The sequence below is a fragment of the Netta rufina genome, assembly GCF_964035555.1.
Source record: "Netta rufina genome assembly, chromosome: 8".
In the NCBI taxonomy this organism is placed as follows: domain Eukaryota; kingdom Metazoa; phylum Chordata; class Aves; order Anseriformes; family Anatidae; genus Netta; species Netta rufina.
In genome coordinates this window covers 28,891,332-28,912,368 of record NC_140131.1, presented here as the reverse complement: position 1 = coordinate 28,912,368, position 21,037 = coordinate 28,891,332, and the positions used below count along the sequence as shown (strand labels likewise).

The 21,037-nt window shown below is 35.3% G+C and overlaps 2 protein-coding genes across 3 annotated transcripts in view; both read right to left on the bottom strand.

Moving 5' to 3' along the window:
* LRRC39 (leucine rich repeat containing 39) overlaps positions 1-4,873 on the bottom strand; it is a 7,252-nt gene extending 2,379 nt beyond the window's left edge. The window contains exons 1-6 of the mRNA XM_084290871.1: positions 4,688-4,873; positions 3,739-3,937; positions 2,732-2,837; positions 1,488-1,644; positions 748-884; positions 180-325 (exon numbers count right to left, since the gene is read on the bottom strand). Of these exons, the coding sequence (XP_084146997.1) occupies positions 180-325; positions 748-884; positions 1,488-1,644; positions 2,732-2,837; positions 3,739-3,863 (671 nt within the window). The 5' untranslated portion in view covers positions 3,864-3,937; positions 4,688-4,873. The remainder of the gene's footprint in view (positions 1-179; positions 326-747; positions 885-1,487; positions 1,645-2,731; positions 2,838-3,738; positions 3,938-4,687) is intronic.
* On the bottom strand, positions 4,688-21,037 carry DBT (dihydrolipoamide branched chain transacylase E2). 2 transcript variants are annotated; one of them, XM_084290868.1, is made up of 14 exons: positions 20,715-21,037; positions 17,361-17,484; positions 17,125-17,200; positions 16,058-16,239; positions 15,489-15,616; positions 14,103-14,346; positions 13,489-13,655; positions 12,394-12,471; positions 10,582-10,773; positions 10,330-10,401; positions 7,841-9,317; positions 7,517-7,588; positions 6,406-6,451; positions 4,688-4,798 (listed from the first exon to the last, which is right to left on the bottom strand). In XM_084290868.1, the coding sequence occupies exons 1-11, from the start codon at positions 20,763-20,765 to the stop codon at positions 9,150-9,152; spliced, it is 1,482 nt and encodes a 493-aa protein (XP_084146994.1). In that variant the 5' UTR covers positions 20,766-21,037; the 3' UTR covers positions 4,688-4,798; positions 6,406-6,451; positions 7,517-7,588; positions 7,841-9,149. The 2 variants fall into 2 exon arrangements, with proteins under 2 accessions (XP_084146994.1, XP_084146993.1); XM_084290867.1 differs by having other exon boundaries at positions 7,517-9,317.

The window sequence follows — 21,037 nt, the reverse complement described above, 5'->3', positions numbered from 1 at the left end:
AGCAAATTTATTACTTGTTTATTGAATTGATTATTCCAATTTATCAAAAATGTATTAGGGCTGATAAATTCTAAGTTTGCTTTGAGGGTAATATTAAAATAATCTTTTGATGAATTTAACCGTTAGAATTTCAGTGCAGCAGAATTCAGACTAAGATGTGATCTTTGAACTGTACTTACCTGTCAATTGCATCAGGAAGCTCCTGGAGTTTATTTCCCCCCATATCTAACCACTCTAGATTTGGCATGTTGAGAAGAGCTGAAGGAAGGGTAGTAAACTGATTCATGCACAAATCTACATGTGAAAGCTTCTTTAATTCACTTAACTGAAAAGTAAGAGAGATTTAATGCTTGTATACATGTTCCATTACAGCAGTGATGTAATCATGACTAAGAAAAAATTTAAAATACATTAAAATGTATTTCAGAGTTTGTAAACAAAGAATGGTTTTTAAGTTGCATTAGCTGATATGCCTTAACAACTGCAGTACTCTGGACAAAAACAGATTGGCTCCTGCAACTACTCAGGTGTATATATATATCCTTCTCATGTGACTTCAGTTTGACTAGTCCTGTGAGAATACTGGTCATGTGTGTTTCTGTGGAGTATTTATGAAATCAGACTATCAAAATAAATCTGAAAACATGGAGTGCAACTTCTCATGAGAATAGGTTTTGAATAAATTCAAAATACACATTACCAAACAAACAAAAAAAAAAAAAAAAAAAAAGAACAGTATCTCAAAACCTGAGGAGGGAGATCACAGATATTCCTGTTGACAGCCAGTTCCAATCTTTCCAGGCTGATGCAATTGCTTATTTCCTTAGGAACAGACTTTATTCTATTGTAACTGAGAAGCAGCTCTTGGAGGCTAGTTAGCTGGCCTGCAGAAAGCATAAATGAAAGAACAAACATTGACATTTTAAGAGATTTGAAATACAACATTAACTGTTTTTCGTTATCCTAGTATTTTTATACAAGTACTTTGTGTTCTCACTAGAAAAAAAAAAAAAAATCACTGAAATTCAAGAACTTCAGGACACTAGTATAGAACTCTAGTTGAGTACTTCAAAAAAGCCTGAAAACTTACAAACAAGGGCAACTCCTGCTGTGAGCTCAGAACTTATAGCATGTTTTTCAGTATCACTTTTCTTTTATGTCTAATAACTGCTGTGCTTACAAGCTCTTCCCCCCCCCCCCAAAGAGCTTTCATAAAGATATAAAGATATGTCTTTTTCTACCTGGCCTTTTTTATTTTTCCTGATTTGTAGGGACTCAATAGCTTTAAGATCTGTCTCACTGCCAAATTTAAATCATGTTTATCATGTCTATCATGTCTATCATGTTTATCATGTCTAATCATGTCTATCCAGTTAGAATGCTAAAGACGCAAAATGCACAAAAGTGGCATGTTTGAATAAAATTATTTTTCTTAGAAAAGCAGTTTAAAATAAAAGCAGTTTAAAATAAAAGAAAGCATAGCTCACCAATTTCTTTAGGTATACTTTCTATTGAATTCCGGGATAGATCCAGAACAACAAGATTGTGAAATCTTCCAATGAACTGAGGAATTTTCTGCAAGCTAGTTCTGTGAAGCTGCCATTCCTGGAGATGGAGTAGTTTCAATAAACATGAAGGTAATGTCTAAGACAAGAAAGAGAGACCAGAAGAAATTCGGCTTAATACACAATAATACAGGCTTTGGTAGAAGGTGGTGGTTGATTATTTGAAATATTAACACTTTGTATTATCATTATAATAAATAAGTCTTCCTTGTTCTTAAGCTATACTGTAGGATCCAGAAAAATAGTTCTGAACACTTGTGTCATTCTAATCATTGTTTTAACCTGCCCACTGTTGTTCCCAGGATTTAGATATCTGCACTACTGCCATTACTTGAAAAGCTTCAGGCTTTATAACTGAAGATGAAACTGCTCTAAATTGCTTTTTGCACTTCAGTGGTGATCTGAACTGTATTTCTTGTTCTGTCAAGAGAAACAGTGAGCAGCTGAGAGCAGAAGAGTGGAGGGATAGAATAACTGCAGTGGTTGTATGTTATTTGTTCTTAACAAAGAACAGAGCTTCCTTACACTAACCTATGGACCCCCAGAGTATTTCTGGGTGGGGCTGTTACTCTCACTGGCCCCAGCATGGCCTCATTCACTTCATAGAGACCAGTATCTGCATTTCTGTGTTGGTGAAGCTGCCAGCTCTGCAGCTTAGGTGGTGGTTAGAATCCATTCAGTTGTTGATTCTACAGTTAGCACTTGTGTACATACATGTACACTAGAAACAATTAACTATTCTGGGAATACAATTTATTCATTTTCTCTTTTAGAAAAAGTAACTAACAGGAAGAAATCTTTTCACTCATCTAAACACAGGTTTTTTTCCTTGATATATTTCAGTAGTTTTGGTACATTAACAAAATGAGGATTTACCTAATTAAACTCATGATTTGCAATGCAAATCTCTCCTAATGCAGGAAATGGGCTGTATTTGGGCTGTATTTTTGCAAAGTAATGCTTAATACTCAGGACTAAAAAAAAAAAAAAAAATCAGCTTGCTTTTACAGTCTCACAACAGTGCACCTCAATTCACTGTTAGCAAAGCACCACATGAGCGCTTCATAGAATAAAAATAGTATAGCTGTGAGTGTAAAGATGTAAATAGTAGTTTTCTAATGCATCAGTCATTCAGCCCAAGCAACGTTAATACCTATTAACACTACCTTCCATTCTTCTTCTTCTATCCTTAAAATTGCTCTTCCATCTTCGTTAATTATTTTTTCTTTGAGCTTTGCTAAAGCGGCTCTCTCCTCCCAGACAAGCAGTAGCCTACAACAGAAAGAAACTCTCAGGGTTTCTCAATACTGGCAATAATTGTTACACATTCTATTTTCTGGAACAACAAAGAAACAGTAACTATTTTGGGTGACAAACAATATTTATTACCTCTGGACGCTAGTTATACTATCAATTAAGGGAAGACAAGAACATGAAGTACATGAAGTAATGTTTGTCTGGGGTAACTTATAGGAATTTTACTTATTTGCAGCTCAACACATTTCTTCAAATTTATGGTCAGAAGGAAAACAAAACTGCATTCAGTTTCATCATATTGCATCAGGGCAAAAGAATATAAAGTCATGTGAAATTACAGTTCCAATTTTGAAACAACCTCTTGGGACAGTTCAACCTGAACTGAGTAAGTGCAAGCAGACAAGGTCAATCAGCTAAGCATTCGTTTAGCTTGGTTTCTGAAGGGGACTTGAATAAGAATTATGAGAATAAAGCTAATTCTCTTTCTTTCAGCTTTTATTTTTCAATAGTAACTTCTGAATTTGTAATTCCATTTCAAAACACATTTGACAAATAAGGAAGGGTTCCGAAACCGCTAATTTCTTCACATGTCATTAAATTGCTGGCCACATAGAAAACTGAGTAACCCTGTTAATTCCTCCATTGAGGATAAAGCATAGCAAATTAAATCCTGTATGGATTTAACCAGTGGAGAGAATTTTAATATCCGTATTTAGTGGGTTTAGTATATGCTAATATTTTTATCTTAAAACGCAGTTCTTTGCTTGATGAACATATTGCCAGATTTGAACCAGTGGGAATTCTGCTGGAGTAAGGGCTAAAGAATTGGACTGGATGAGTTTGAAAAGACTAGTTACAGTCTCCTGCAGCGTACCTTATGGTTTAGTTTTTTACAAGCCATCTGCAATTTACCTACCTTCCTGCAGACCTCTGTCTGAATTCCTTTTCTTTCCGTAACTCTTCATTTATCTTCTGTATTCTTACTTCCCAAAGTGTCTTCACAGCAGTGAACGATCCAATACAAACTGCAGTTTCAGTCATGACTCTTACATGTTCAGGTTCAGCCACACGAATCTGACTGTAATTTCAGGCTCAATGCATCAACTTTATAACAGCTACCAGATGGGAACAGTGACATGAAAACTAAAATATTGCCATATCTCCTCGATTACATCATTAAGCATAGTTAATGTATTTAAGCTGACAGATTTTACCAATTGCTTTCTCTCTACAAAATAATTGCATCTAGTTAAATTTTATAGTTAAAAAAAGGTGATTAGTTTCATAAATCAGTTTTCAACAAAATCATTGTACAATGACCTGGGGAATTTGACCATTGGAGATCATTAAACCACAGTAGAAGTATCATTCAAATATGTTTATAACTACAATAAATAATGACAACAAATAAATTAGAAAGCACAAGGAATTTAAACCTTCATTTCGGGAATCAAGGTAAATAATAACTGCTGAAAGCACCATTTTGAACTTTTTTTTCCCCCAAAAGGTACCCCTGTGAAGTATGTTTTTGCAATCTCTTCTGCATTCTTTATCAGTGAAGAACTATTCTTTCAGTTTCTTACACCTTGCAATTGTAGACTAAGAACAACCATAATTATTAAATGCAGATATAAACATTCATTCCTTTCCCAGGAAGAAATGAAACTGTTCCATGCAATTTTAGGCAGTTAAATCATGGTAGCTGCATCCTGGCAGGTATAAATGTTTGGAATTAAAGGAGTTTTGCACTTCAGAGAAACTAAAATGTTGCTGGAAATAAATTATCATGCTTAATTTTCTTAATGGTTTCTCTCATATTCTCATATATAATCTCATATTATATTTTAGAGTTAGTAATACATTACCTTTCAAGGCTTTTTAAGTTCTTCACACCTCTCTCTCAGTCTTCTTGGGGTCCTCCTGAGTTTCAGGATCCCAATTTATAAATAAGGCTAATGTTCTGAAGTCATCTTTTCCTTAGAGAGATAATTAATACATAATTTTCTGAAGAGCTGCAAAGTAGGATATTCAATCATCCCAATAGGTGCATCCCTCTGAAAAATACTGTCAGTATTGTAATGATTTGGGGAAAGTTGTTTGTTTGTTTTTAGAAGTAAACTGAAGCAGTGATAATCATATCAAGGGAGAGCTTGGAGGGTTAAACTTTGTGCAAATAGCAGTGTACATACCTGTACTCTGGATGCTGGCAATCTGATTGCTCTATTTCAACTTTTTAATAATATTTGCAGGGGCTAAGTAACAAAAATGTTTACATATCCATTCAAACTGAAAAAGTGAGGAAAACTTTCTTCCTAACAAGTAGGTAGATGTAACGGAAGTGGAACGTCAAGTCTTTTCATGCAAATATTTCCTTACAATAACTGCAGCAGGTCTGCCTTTTAGAACATCCTTTACCATCATGCTTATTCTATTGTAATTTTACATTGCATGGATTACAGTCGTTTAGTGAACATTTCTGTGTTCAAACAAGTAATCATTCTGCTTCATGTTTACAGAGTCTTTTGCTACCAGAGTTATTTGTAAAGCCTGGTTATACTGAAATCAATTAATCAACAAGGTATAGCCAGGCAAATAATAATAATTTTAAATCATCAGGATTACTTTCTGTTATAAAGACAGCATACAATCATATTATAAAGCTTGAATAAAGGAGAATCTGGACCAACACTTTCATATTGAGGATTCTTAACTGTTCTCTGTTAAGGAAAATTGGCAGAACTTGACAGGTGATGCAAACAGTGTCACACAATGTGGCACAATGCACCCTGGTGCATTACGAATTCAATCCCTTTTTAGGAATCCAATCCCTTTTTTCCTTTAAAAGAGGATTCTTTCCTTTTTCTCTCTTCTGCATAAACATAATCACATTTATGTGCTGTATTTTGAAAGATTAACTTCTCTTCCAGTGATCCACAAAGAAATTACCTTTCCCATTCATCATGCAAATATGCAACAGTAGTGACTAAAACACTGTATGAGGCTTTTTGCTCTGATTTGTAGTTTCAATTTAAATTGCCATATTCTTCAGGGCTAGATTTCTATTGGCAATTTACCTGATCCATCATACCTGATTTTCTGAACTATATGCGTTTTCAGGTAGAAAACTAGAAATCTTTTTAAGTGTTTTGTGCAGAAAGGAGACATTAGGGTTCCAGTCTCAAAAGATGTATTTGTTCATGCATACTAAACCCAGTATCAGACTATATAATCAATACTTATTCTTATTGCAATCTTACACTTGGCAACTCTCATTTGTAGTGGAAAACAGACGATTTAATAGACATTGCCTTAAAGCCATGAAATATCAAAGAGGCCCTGGGGATACGATTCTGTTTTCAAGGATGTTTAATTATATCACAGGATTATCAAAAGCTTTTAGTTCTTTTATGTTTCATTTTCATGACTAAAAAATGGACCACAAACATAAAAATCACATTGTCACTGACAATTCAGATGGGAATTCACAAGTGTGGCTGTGAAACAACCTCAAGTTCCTCCCATGTAATCTGATCTCCCCAAAACTTCATCTCCAATCATGTGAACAAGTTTAAGAACAACTTACCTCAAAGATGTGGTGCTTTCAAAGATTTTCCATGACTCATTGCTTTCTGCACAAGAGAATAGATAAGTTACAAATCTTGTCTGTACTACCAAAAACATTTGGAACTCTCACGCAGGCTCCAATGCAACGTCAGTCTAGTTCTAATTTTAACCTATGCTGAGAATAGAAGGTATCATATGAGGCACTTCTGCAAAACCCCCAAGCATTTACCACTCTTCACATCTCCCCAGTTTGCTGAAAATGGCTAGACTCCCATACATTGTTTATGAGATTAACAAAAATTACTAATTGTGAACAAAAAGAACAACATACTTGTTATGACACATAATGAAAAATAAGCAAGTTTTCAATTCAAAACGGCAATTACTTGTTTTACTCTTATATTGTTTAATAAAATTATAGATCACTATTTGAGATAAAAGTCAGAAAACTGGATCATTCTAACCCACATTGCAGGTTATAAGGGTATAAAATACGAAGATGAAACTTAACAAATGTCAGCCATTTGATTGCAATCCTCTTTCAGTAGAAAGAATTTTCAGTCATTAGGCTTTCTTAAACTATTTAGATTCTACTGTTACAACACAGAACTTTATAAGAAAAAAAAGGCAGGGGTAAACCCTCTCCAGACCATCAAAAACTACCTGACTGCTAATGCCTACATAAAAAAGATACTGTTTTAGCTTTCAGTCTTCAAATGTGTATTTTTCATAATTTTGTGTGTTTGTTTGTTTTTGATGGAGCTGGGGCAAAGTTATGCAAAAGCAAAAATGATACAACAGCTTCTTTCGTAATAGGTATTTCTTCTTTCAGTTCTAGTATATGTTCAATCCTCACAGTATTTTTATTTTTTAATACAAAAAATCGTAACTTAAAGTCTACTTAATTTCTTCTTCCTTGGAAGAGGTGGATAATTAGAGTTAGACTAAAAAACCCTTCCCTTTTATTGGAGTTTTAAGAAATTTCACATTTCTCCTGTGAACAAAAATCTTCTATGAAACATTTCAAGATCACTTTATCACTTTCTATTTTACACTTTTGTTGTCCCATTTCATTTTTTGCATGATCATAACACTAAGAAAAAAATACACTGCTCAGACTGGACCCTTACCACAACAATATACTTGTAGGAGAATAGCCATTAGGCTGCGTTCTTTTAGTAGTCTCAAGTGCAGTAGGTTCTCTAAGATAAGAAGAAATAGAAGACTGAGCCACCTGTATAGGATTGCCTGCATGAAATTCACAAATAAAACCAGTATTACTACAATTCTTTGTGGCTTTAAAAAATTTATTAGGAATAAATAAATCTGATAAAAATGAAATAAGTGATAAGCACAACATATTAGTCAAACATTGCAAAAAACGACTAATATAAAAGACCCTTATACCACAATAAAAATATAAATAGCACCTTACATGTATACTCTCCACCTACATTACCAGCTTTCCTCTTGCTCAGTCTCAGCATCAAGGGTAACAGAGATTCTACCTCTGGTAGCTTGTGTCTTGCATCTTCACAGCTAAATACATTAGACTACTTTGGTCTACTATTTTGGAGAATGCTCCTGTAGAGACAGTTTTTGATATATCTAAAGAAAGGAGAAAATGTCCAATTTGCATATTAATTTTTAAGGCCATGTAACTGTCCAGCTTACATTTCTAGAAGGCATTTATATCCAACCATTTTCTTTGTATTTCCTGTTAAATACAGCTATAATCCTTACCATCTGTTTAGTTTACCTTAAAGAAACATTACTATTGTCTGTTCTGAAGGCATTAACTTGAACTTGTTAATTACTTGACTTGGATCTCCGTTATCCCACATAGTATTTTTATAATACTAATTCTTTGTTGTATTAGAGTAACCTGTCAGATTCTAGTATCTGAACATCAATAACGCAAGATGGTGAAAACTTTTAGAACACATTCTGCTTATTGTCAGGCTTATCTAACCACAGAATAACTAGTAAGATCCTCTTTTTTTTTTTTTTTTTTTACAGACATGCTTTCTGTAAGAAACAAAAATAACTGGAAGGAATTTAAAGATTGCAACTACTTACAGCCTACAAAAATACAGTATATTCTAGACAGTTTTAAGGCCCCGATAGTTATCATTAAATGTTATCAGTAAGCATTTGAATAAGTGTGCCCTCTTCCCTTTATCATTTGATAAAGAGTACCTGTGCATATAATGCCAGGAAAAAGTGGAGTACCAAAAGTTTTGAGAGGTTAATTAGTTAAATAACAAAAAGCTCTCTGGACATCTTACAGCAGAAGCATAATAGGTATTTTATTCGTGTTTGATTTTTGCATAACTTCTTTTGGGAATTTGGATATTACCTGTTAAAATAAATTTATGTTTCCAACAAAGAACAACTGCAAGCTTTTCCCTTCAAAACCGGTTAATCAGTTTAAAAATATTGCAGACGTAGATCGATCAGTGATTCATTTAGACCAGCCTCATGACCATATGTATTACAAAAGGCAAAATAAAGACAATCCATCACCACATTCAGAAGTCGCGCCATGACCTATTGACAGCTGGCTGTAGAAGAAATTACAGCACTACTAATTAAAAGAAGTAACAATTAATTGATAGACTGATTTAAGCTGTTGAGAACTTTTAACCACATAAAATTGTTATATAATGTAAGTAGCAAAGGGCATGTGCTAGCCGAGACAGCTTTTGTAATTCTTCAGTCTAATATGAAAAATTTAGAGGCATATTCTAGCCATGGTTTCCTTTATTTAAGGTCTAGCAGCATTGAAGCAGGGTTCTCCAAATAAGATTTCCACAAGTTAGAAAATCGGGCCATTGTAGCTCCATCAATAATGCGGTGATCAGCTGACCAGCTCACATTCATTATCTGTGCTTTAAATACTTCACCTTTTCCATTAAACCGAGGAAGAATCTAAAAATCAGAGAAAGGAATAAAATAAAATAAAATAGAAATATGGAATATTTTAATTAACAAATCTGTAGTTTTATTGTTCATTTGTTAATCTAAATTCAAACATTTGACTAAATTAGGCAGACAGGTAACAGTAGTGCCATTCAGAAATGAAAGAGCTTCCATCATTCTTTGTGCTGCAGATGAGACTATATTGTGAACCTATATAAGAAAGAGCTGTATCCTGTTTCCACCATCCTGAAAATACTGAAGTAGTGAAAACCTTTCTTGACTCAAAAGCCCCCTCCTGAATAGTTTCTTTCACTGCTAGCATTCAAAATGACAGTGTCCCTAAAGCATTCCCTGAGCAAAAGGATCACAGAAAGAACATACGAAAAGTAAATCTAGTTAATATTAAGTCATGTTCAGTATTGATCTCAAATGTCTACATTAAAAACTTAAATCCCCAAATTCAGAAAATAAGAAGTTGCCTTAACCATACAGAGTTCTGTATAGATTCAGCCACCTGAATCTATACATTCTAATTCTAATAATCTAATTATAAGCATTATTAGAATACTTTTTCAGTCTCAAGTTCTCTCCTTGATCATAGCAAGAGTGCTATGGCCGTGTTGCAAAACTTATAAAAATATAATTTACGATATTTACTAATAACTAGAAGATTAAATATATATGTGAGTGAATATAACAGAATTCTAGAAAATAAATCTGAATTTTTGGCATAAAAGACTTCTACTGAAACATTTGGCATCTCTGGCCAGCCATCTAAAATTACAACAAAACTTTTCAATCACAAGCTATGCGTTCATATAACAGAAAGAGGTCATGTTTTTGTGAATATATATACACACACAATATATATATATACATATATATGTGTGTGTGCACACATGTATGTTTATATATATATATTTGTATATATGAATATAAATAATATAAATATATCTAAGAACATTATCATTTAATTTGACCTTAGTTCACTAGAATTAAACACGTCACTAAGTTAATATACCTGTATCTTTCCAAGTGCTCCAATAGCTACTTCAGGAGGTAGTATTACTGGTTTGGCGTAAGTGCCACCAATCTAAAAAAGAAAATGCTAGAGATATTATCAGTTAAAGAATAATTATATAATTTATTTGAAAAGGTTGATTGTTTCTAGAATGAATTGTTAATCATTTTATTCTTTGCATATTAAACTTTAATTAGAGTATTAATTTCAGAAGCAGTTTTCAGGTTACGTTCTCATTTTTCTGGTACTTACTGTGCCAATATTTGAAAGGGTGAATGTTCCCCCAGTGAGGTCATTTGTTCCCAGCTGGCCAGCAGAACCCAAGGCTTGGAGGCGATTTAATTCAGAAGCAATCTCAAAAACACTGCAGACTTGAACATTTTTCACATTTGGGACAATTAAACCTTGTTCTGTGTCCATAGCAACTCCAATGTTGTGCGAAGCCTACAATAAGTTTCATTAACTGGATATTAACATAAACAGTCAACGTAACATGTATTGCACACAAAAAACACTTGAAGAATGCTTTCAAAATTATATATATATATATTGGCAATAATATGTATACGCACGCACAATAAAATATATACATATTTTTAACCAAGGAAGCTTTCTCCACATTAAGCTCCTCTATACTATTTTGAGTGGAGGAATGAACGTAAATTTTTAAGAATTAGCTTTTCACATCTGCAAAGTAAGTCCAAACTGATTTTTGTGGGAATTTCACCTCCAGGAAACACAAAATCTGGAATCAAGTTTGCACTGAAAATATTTCATGTTTTGTTACCCATACAACCATCTTTAAAACGACTATCAGTTTGGAAGAGAACACTATAATACTATAGAACACTATAATATGAAAAACGATAAAAAAAAAAAAAAAAAAAAAAAGGAAAGTGAGTTGTCTTTCATTTTGTAGAAGAAATATGTAAGGATTCGTCTATGAGAGTCTGACAAAACAGCACAACAGGAGCTTGGAGCTTCAGGACCTTTTACCATTATGTGTATTATATACAGTACTTTAGAAAACAGGCATTTGTTTTCCAGAAATATCCCACCAGTGCTTTGTATGAAATTTAAATGTTTTATTAAATTTATCTTATGAGTTTAATATGTAAGGGTTGAGAGTCAGAACAGTAGAACAAATGTGTCATTACTAAAAATTGCTGTCACTGGATTTCAGATGTTCTCATTTGAATTGCTTGGTCCATCTTCAGGTGAAAACTAGGAAATCATTATAGTATGTATTTTTGAGAACAAACCCAAATAAAGAAGTAAAAGTAACTTTAAAAGTAACATTAAACAAACCACAAAAATTAGATGTATATTGAACCAAATCTAATCTTAGACAGAATCTAGATCCTCAAATTATTTTCCAGCACAACACCAATTGGTGGTTTCACACCAATGGACAGTTAACCTCCACCACAATCAATCTTTCACTCCCTCTCCTCAAAAGGAAAGGAAGGGAGGAAAGTATGATGGACAGAAAAAAAAACCTCACAGGTTGAGATAAGGATAATTTCAGAAAGAAAAAAAAAGCAAGAGGTTCATGGAAGCAAAGAAAGAAAAAAAATATTTTCTACTTCCCATTAACAAGTGATGTTCAGACATGGCTTAAGTGGGGCCTCAATACATGCAGCAGTGTGTCAGGAGGACAGATGTTCTCTTAACAGGAGCCCCCTCTTCTCCTTCCCCTTTTTCAGATTTTATTGCTGAGCATGACTTCATGGCATGGAATACCCCTTGGCTGGTTTGGGTCTGCTGCCCTGGCCGTGTCCTTTCTCCACCTCTTGCCCACCCACAGCCAGTAGGCTGGGGAGAGGGTCTTAATGCTGTGCCAGCACTGCTCAGCAATGGACAAAACCTCAGTGCGGTAACAGTGCTGTCCCAGCTACAAAAACAGAGCACAGCTGTGGGGAAACTTAACTCCATCCTAGCCAGAGGCAGTACACACTATAATTTTAGTACAAGTCATTACAATTAGGTCAGACGTTCTGAAAAGTCCTCATTAGCTGTTAGCTTGGATTTTCTGTTCACAATTTTTATCAGTAGTTTACAAACCTTATATGTGACGTTTTGACAGCTTTCATCCAAAGAAGCATTAAGAATGGGATACTGCAATAATCCTAGAGAAGCTGCCTGTTAAATATAAACAAGAAATAGATTGTCATACTTTGTATCTCAGAGAGGTACATGGAAAGCAAGAAATGGTGAGAGAATTTAGATTGATAACAATTTGGTTCTTAGTGCAATAAAACGTGGCTTCAACTCTCCTAAGCTCTTTGTGTGTTGATGCTTCATCATGATTAGGAAAACAGAACAAAAACTTCCAGAAAACAAAGATAGATGAAACAGACATATAAAAGATAATCCCTTCATGAAATATAATTGAAATTGAATCAGCATTTGTAATTTCCTGTTCAAGAATTCAAATCAAATAGCCCAAGAAAAAAAGTTACAAGATGCCTCAGCAGCGTCATTCTGAACTCCCCACTTAGACGATTATTATTTCAGGGACTATTAATGCTGCCTAAAAAGAGCGGGAAGATTAAGAGCTTATTTAACACTCCAGCTGAAATAGCATTATCCTAAGTTTTAGACTAAACTATACATTCAGCCTTCAGTGATGACAACAGTTGGAAATGAAACATGACAACTAAATGAGTACAAGTGCCCGGTCTCCTGAACAAGAGAGGACACAGACTCAATTCACCTGAACAACAGAAGAGACATACTCATTCACCTGAGGGATTCATTACCAACAGACACCAAATCAAAACAAAATTAAATTGTGTTCCACACATGAGGTTAATTTTAATGGAGCTCACTAAAAATACCAATAGTTTGCTAAATTTGTTTTGTTTAATTTAAATACCCAGTGATGCTTACCCCTTTCCTAAGTAATACTTTGTCTGCTTTATCTTTCCCCATTAGTATTTCAAATAATTTCCATGGTATTATCTAACCCTGGCTACAATTCCAACACTAAATTGATGAGCAGTTCAATAAACAAGAAAAACTGATACTTTTCTTGTGATCTGTGATTTTTCAGGTGATAGAGGTGCTCCAACCTACAATAATAACCTATCAGAAGATTTTAAATCTTCTTAAAAAACAGCATTAGTACTTCAAATAGCCCTCTACTGGTTGTCTCACCTTTATGAAGAAGGGCATAAATGAAAGCTTAATTCCACGAATTTGTGCTAAAGGTTTCATCTCTTCTCGCAACTGAACAAGCTGAGTCAAGTCAATCTCATCACAATAACCAAAGTGAGGGATCTTCAAAGCTGCACTCATAGTCTTTACCATTGCCTTGTGAAAACCTGGAAAATATTCACTGACTTCATACTCCAAGAAAATTAACTTCTGGGAAGTTACGGTGAAATTGCAATTATTTGTTTATGCTAAAATTACTAAACTTTAAAAAAAGCACAGGATAAAGTCCACCTTAGGGCCAACAGTTATTCAGCACACACAGCTCAATTTTTACAACTTTATTATTTCGGATCATATTACTACATCTCTCTCCTCTGTATATTTTTGAAATCATAGTGTCATAGTACAGTGATCTGCACTATTTCTGCACTATTCACTCTACAAGCCAATACTGCCTGAAAGGCAACCAGAAATCTTTTTTTTTTCCTCTCCAATTTGCAACCCAAATCCATCCAACCAAAACATAAGCAATTATTTCATAAATGTTCATTGAGTAACTTTTACTGGTAGTCTACTGTGAACATCATATCAAGACTTCAGATTTCATGAATTACCTGTTATAGGTTCAGTTTTGTCTTTTCCTGAAAACACAACCGGTCTGGAAACAGGTACAGGAATTTTGCGTGCTTTGTCCTTTGGAGCAGTTGGCACTGTCTCTGATTTTGGCAGTGGTGGGATAATTTCAGCCTTTGGTGAAGGAGGTAGAATAGCTCCCGTTTGTTTGGCCAAATAATTGAGTATGTCTTCCTTAAGGATTCTGTTATCTTTCCCTGTTCCAACAACTTCACTCAATTTAATCTGAAAAGTACATAACAAGCTATGACACTTGCTTTACAGAGATATAAAAATATTCAATATTGTGAGAAACAGTTCATTATTCCAAGTATTAATCCAACATGCCTACAATTTCCCTCCCTTCCAGCATCTTGTAGGTTCTGTGCACCTGACCAACCAGGATATGACCCCATCACAGAACAGGGAAGCAAAACAGGACACAGAGCGTTGCCTATGAAATCAAGCAGCTACGAATCCTAGGCAGGATTTGGACCAGACATGCCACTATACAGCAAAACACATGGTTTTCTGGTGGTCAAGGACACCTCCATTTAATTAGAACAAAAGCTAAGTAACCATAAGCTACACTACTTATGAAATTGTGTGCTATGCTAATTACAAAATTCTGTGAAAAAATAAAGCTTTAATTCTAACTACAACTTAGTAGCGTTTTACCCACGATCCCTAAGAATACATCTGTCTCTGCAGCAGCCAGGTGACACTTTCAGTAATTTACTAGGTACTCAACTTTGCTCAGATCATCTAAAAGGCCCTGCAAGGTGTCTAACTGCATACTTAAGGAGGGACAAATGCTACTTACCTCTTTATTACATGATCAGTGGTAAAATATTAATTTGAAGAAAATTAGTTGTCACTTAAATTTCTCTCTATTGTGGTGCATTTTTAGGAGAAAAATTAAACAAGCTTTCAAAAACAGTGGAATATTCATAGATTCACCAAAAAAATAAAGAATTTAAAAAATCCTTAAAGGACCACCTAGTCCATCCCCTGCTCTTACACAAATCTGGAGAACAGAACAAACTACCTAAAGCTGAGAACTCTTCCCTCCTTTGTCCCAGAAATCCATTTTGATACTTCATTCTTTTTTCCCCTCTAAAAAGGTTTTCTAAAACCTCTACCCGAGAGCACCCTAGCTTCATTTTAAGCCCAGTAATTATTTTCCTATACGTCATAATCATCAGAAAGCATCATTCTCTCCATTGCTACATTTTTTACGCATTTGAAATAAAATTTCAAATATTTGAAATAAAATTTCAAATAAGTCATTTATCACTGTACTTTCCTCTAATCAATATCCTCTCAGTCAGTCAACTGATTTATAAAAGAGGGATAAAATGTGGCCAGATGCAATTCAGCAAACTTACATTGTTTTCCATAGCAAGGCGACGAACTGCAGGCGTTGCTAATGTTTTGTGTCCTTTTATCTCTTGGTGCGTGTGTTCTTCATGAGACATAGCAGGTGTTTCAACAACATCTTCTTCTGGGGCAACACCTGAAAATAAAATGAAAAAAATAACTTTATTAGACTATTCTATAAGAATTTGATAGATTTCAGAATTTAAATTTGATTTAAATTTTCTAACTCAAGAAAAAGTTAAATGGACAGTGAACACTGTCCCAGATTTCTTACAATAAAATAATAATAATAAAAAAAAACACAACAAAGGAAATATTACCTATCCCTCACATGAGATACTGGGGAAGGGAACACAGTGCTAAAGACTGTTGCTTGAGTTTTCAATAGGAAGTAACTGGTCATTGAAGTTTTAAATTTTAACACAGCATCACAACGTTTTCCAGTTAATCTTCTTGGCTTTACAGAACAAAAAGTCAATTTCACATTTATCATTTTCAGGAGGAAAAAGTAAACTCCCCTGTTAATCTGATGGTTTATGACAACAAAATACGCAATAGAAAAAACTGCTTGCAATACCTTTTGAAGCATCAATTTCAATGTCCACTAATGGTTTTCCAACATAAGCAATTTCATCTAAGTTGTAATGGAGTTTCCTAATGATGCCATCATAACGACTAGTAATAGTAACAGAAGCTTTATCGCTTTGTACTTCACAGATGCTATCGAACTGAGAAACGCTATCACCTTCTTTTATATACCTAAAAGAAAAGACATGTTAATATAAACATAACAACTGTTAAAATCCACTTTGTGTATTCTTTTGATAAATTCAGTTATGTATATCTCCACAACGTTAAATGCATTCCAGATAAGATGACAAATCACACATACTGGATACATTGGCTATATACCTTTTGCCAGATGTCACACAAAAATGTTTTTTGAGCAGTGCCACAATGTTTCAGAATATCACCACATATACAATTTTTACTATTACTTTAGCTAAGCAGAGTTTTTTTGGCAGATAATAAACCATGTAAAAATAAGAATAAGCCTAGCTTAGTTTGAAGCTGAAGAAGTCTGTTTTGAGTTGTCAGGATCAGTGTATCATCAGTTTCAGAACAGAATCTAGAAGCCGGAATCTGTCTCCTACACAGAGATATTGCACCTGTGTGTACAAAGAGTGAGACATTCTAACACTGCCTTGCTCCCTCTACTGGACACTTTGTTTTTGCTTAATCCAAACATCACCGGCTTTCTAGCAACAATTTAAATGTTTAAATATTTCGTTAAATTTAATGAAAAAGGGGTAAAAGATAATTTTACGTAGATTCTCTAGAGTTGTATTTTTTTCTAAAGTATAGCCAAGACCTTCTGCACCCTGAAAACACTAAAGGAAAGCCTATGAACAGGTGCAGTTAGGGCACCCCATTCCCTCCACCCATTTATTTCCCATTTTCAAATGAAGCAGATTACAAATATACGAAACATAAAGCTTACTGTATGCAATGAAAACAAAACTTGAAAAACTTCACAGAAAACACTGTCAGGTAAATAACTGAATTATTGACAATTATCAATAATACTCAAACCACTTGCTGATTTCTTAGTATATTTCTTATATATACGAAAGCTTAGCTTACCATTCTTTCACAGTCACCTCTGTAATCCCTTCTCCAATATCAGAAAGCTTAAACTGGACAATTTGGCCACACGAAACTTAAAACAGACAATAAAGAAAAACAGCATGTTTAATATTAAATATAAGACAGAATGATCTGAATGCATTAAAAATGGTCTATATACCAGCATATAGAAGTCTCTAACATAACATTCATAAAATAGCAAAATAAAATAATTTTATTATGAAAAAGATTACCAGCAGATGTTCTGAATAATCGCTGTTGATGACTAAACTTGAAGGCAGATTTGTCAAACACGCACACATATTTTGATTTTACAAAGCGAATGCTGCTGCATGATCTAACGTGGTGAGCACAAACCTGGGGGAAAAAAGTCTTAAGCGTTAAAATATTAGACTGAGGAGGCAGAGCTCATTTAATAATCTTGATGCAACAGCAGTAACAAAAGAGTTTAACTGTAATTTATATAGAGAAATTCTTATGAAAACACAATTATACCAAATAAGTACTGAATGTATAATAACCATTAAATTAGCATAAGCTTTGCAACGTCTTTAACTTCTTTTACTAACACAACACATGGAGAGATTAAAGCCACGGTAACATAATCAATTAACAAAAATCATGACAAGACCTGAAGAGATTCATAGTTGCTATAGTTTCTCTAAACAATTGGTTTCATCAGGACACACACAAAAAAGCATACATAATAGCAAAAACATCAGCCATTTGGAATATTCTCATGCAGAACAAATGCTGGAAAGGTCCCCTAGACTGTGGGAAAAAAATCAGCATATTATTCTTTGATGGTTCTTATTCCAATCAAAAGGTGATCAGAAGTGCAAATTGGAAAGGAAATTCACACCAGAGGGCACAAACAGTTGCCCTTTTATTTCTGTTATTGTATAGGAGACAAACATCTTCAAGTAAATTTCAATTGCAATTATATTTATCCAGGAATCAAAGGGTCAAAAAATCTTCTGAAAGGTTATTTATGGAAAACTGTCTGCTTTAAAGCACCGTGAAATCAGTCATGATTTTGGTCAAAAGCAAAGCCAGTAGCACTTATATTGAAATAAACAGGCATTTTATCATTAATCTCAACAGAAGTTAGTTCAGACCCTTTCTTATTTAGTAATATTTCTTAAATCTAATTCTGGTGTTATGTTGTCTTGGGTTCTGTAAAATTCATAAAAATAAAAATTATCTGTAGATACTATCTCTAATTAATTTAGAGATTAAAAAAAAATCAGGTGCTACAATGTACCTCAAGTAGCTCACAACTGTAAAATTTAGAAATTATCTTCTTAGATGAGCCAGAAAACAGGACACCTGTATGGGAAAGTTCATTTAAACTTTTTTTTAAATATCCTTTCAAATAATATAGAGTATTATTAAACTTCCTAATTGCCCTCCCACCCCCCAAACCGTTGAACTATTTGAACTATATACTACACATTTACAATATAGATTACCCCCAAATCTGTACAATTCTGAATTGACAGTGTACATTTTCTATAGTATTTGATCTAGCATTGCAAGTTACATTTAATATTGTCTTTTAGAAACAAGTATTTATAAAATACAAACTCCGGTAAAGGACACAGCAAAGTCACATTGAGTTACTTCGCATCTGCCTGCTATCAAGATTGCATCTACTGATCTAGAGCATTTTTCTAACTCCTATCATGAACAAACAGTAAATCCTTTTTGTTAGTTCTCCAAATAATTCTCCCTGAAAAAAAAAAAAAAAGGCAAATGGTAATTGTAAGCGATGACAAATCCTATTGCATGAACACACTTAAAATTTTAATTCAATTCAAAATTGGTATATAATCTGTCTTCAGAAATCTATTTGCTCCTATTTTTAATTTTGTATGTCTGTCCACATGGTTACATTTTTTTTGTCCAACAAGATCTTTTTGTCCCAAACTTACAATAAAACTTTTCTCTTTATATAAACCTACATGGCAACCATTCAGTATTTACCTGTGAAGATGATCACAAGGAGCACATCAAATCTCTGAACTATCTCTAAGTGTGAAGTTTCATAATGCTTCCCATGTGATTTTAACATCTGGTAACCAGGTAGTTACTACCAAGCAGGTAGCGAATTAGCAATGTGTCTGCCAAAACCCAGACTGGTTTTGTTACAGAAGTTTCAATGCTGTTTCAATTTATATCTGTAGGAATCATTCAAAACTGCTGCATTTCAGAGAACTTAATTATTTTGGTTTGCAGGTTTTGCACATTATCTAGCTGATGTGCTAGTATGTTAAAGCAATAATACAGTATCCAATCTCTTCATAGAACAGTATTCCTTTCTAACAAGGTAAACAATTTTATACCATAAAATAAGAAGACCATGCTTGTATTCAGTATTTAATCACTTTAATAATCCTTGCTGCATAATGCGAAGTAAGGAAATAATAAGAGCATATAAAAGACAAGATTAGTTCTAACATTCATCGCATACCCATACATACTCATGCAAGTACTAAATGTCAAAAAAGTTAAACAACCTATGGATCTTGGTATCTGGAAAAATAAAATAATAATAAAAAATCCCAAGTAGCAAAGTACTAGCAGTTATGCTTCTGTCACCACTATCATGCTGTATGACAACCTAAAGGCAATACTTTCCTGGGCATCTTTTCAAGGAGCAGAGTTACCGTCAGGAGAAGGGACTAATGGTCTGCTCCAGTCTCTCACTGGTATTGAGGAGGTATCAGCCACTGTTTTGTGGATGACCTGAGACTTGTGGCTTGAACCAAGGCAACACACAAGCTGTATGCTATTTGGGGAAGAACTGTCTTGCCCCGTTTAGTTCAATTTGCACTGTTCCCGTAAGAAGCAGCCTACCGTGCTTTTCTAAATCACCTCCAACCCTAGAGATCTACTGCTGGCTTCAGAACAAAGTGTTGTTACACAGCACGCGGGTAACAGAATACCTGATGAAGTAACACTCAATTTCAAAGTCATACTGAGTGTGCTGTGCTCAAAGGCAACTATTTCGTATTAAAGGATATTCTTCTATGGAACTCTTTGGACTTGCTGTCATATTGAGTCATTTTTATTGACCATTTAATTATCTTGGATGTGTTTCGCATACATCTTCTGTATTTCCGAGTATAAAGTTACCTACACGCTAAACCAACAGCCTTACCAGCATATTCCCGAAGGACATAATTCCTTGCCTTAACACTTGGCACGCTGCCTGGCCTCTAGCTAACTGTTATTTCTCCACCATTTAACCCTAGATCGCCGGGCTCCTTTCTCACTTACTAACCTACAGCCTCCACGAACCACCACAACCTGCCTCTCTTCCCCTTGACAACCACAAAAAAAAGAAGAAAAAGAGAATATTCAAACACAACACTTCAGAATTGCAATAAGCATCCTTTTTTTTTTTTTTTTCTTGGATGTCGCCAGACGCCCGCCGAGCGCCAGCAGGCTGCGGGCGGCCTGCCGGGGGAGCACGGGTCCCTCTGGCAGCAGGCGCTGAGGCGCCCCGCGGGCGAGGGGCTGAGGGGAGGCGCCAGCCCCTGGCGGCGGGGCCTTGGCGCGGCGGCCCCCGGCCCGTCCCTTACCAGGCGCCCCGCGGTCCGGCAGCCGCTCCGCAGCGCGGTCACCGCCGCCATCTTCGCCCGGCAGCCGCGGCCGCCGCCCCGCACACCTCCCACCCGGCAGCCAACCCGCGCGCAGCCCCGCGAGCCGCAGCCAACCGGGCGGCGGGGCCGGGGCCGGGACTGGGGCCAGGGGCTGAGGCAGCGGCTACGCTCCGTGAGGGGCCGGCGCGGCGCCACCGGCACCCAGCGCCCCCCAGCTCCCGGGGGCAGCGCGCAGGGTGCGGCCGCTGGAATAAACGTCCCCGAGGGGCCCCGTGTCCGTGTGTGTGTCCGTGTGTGTGTGT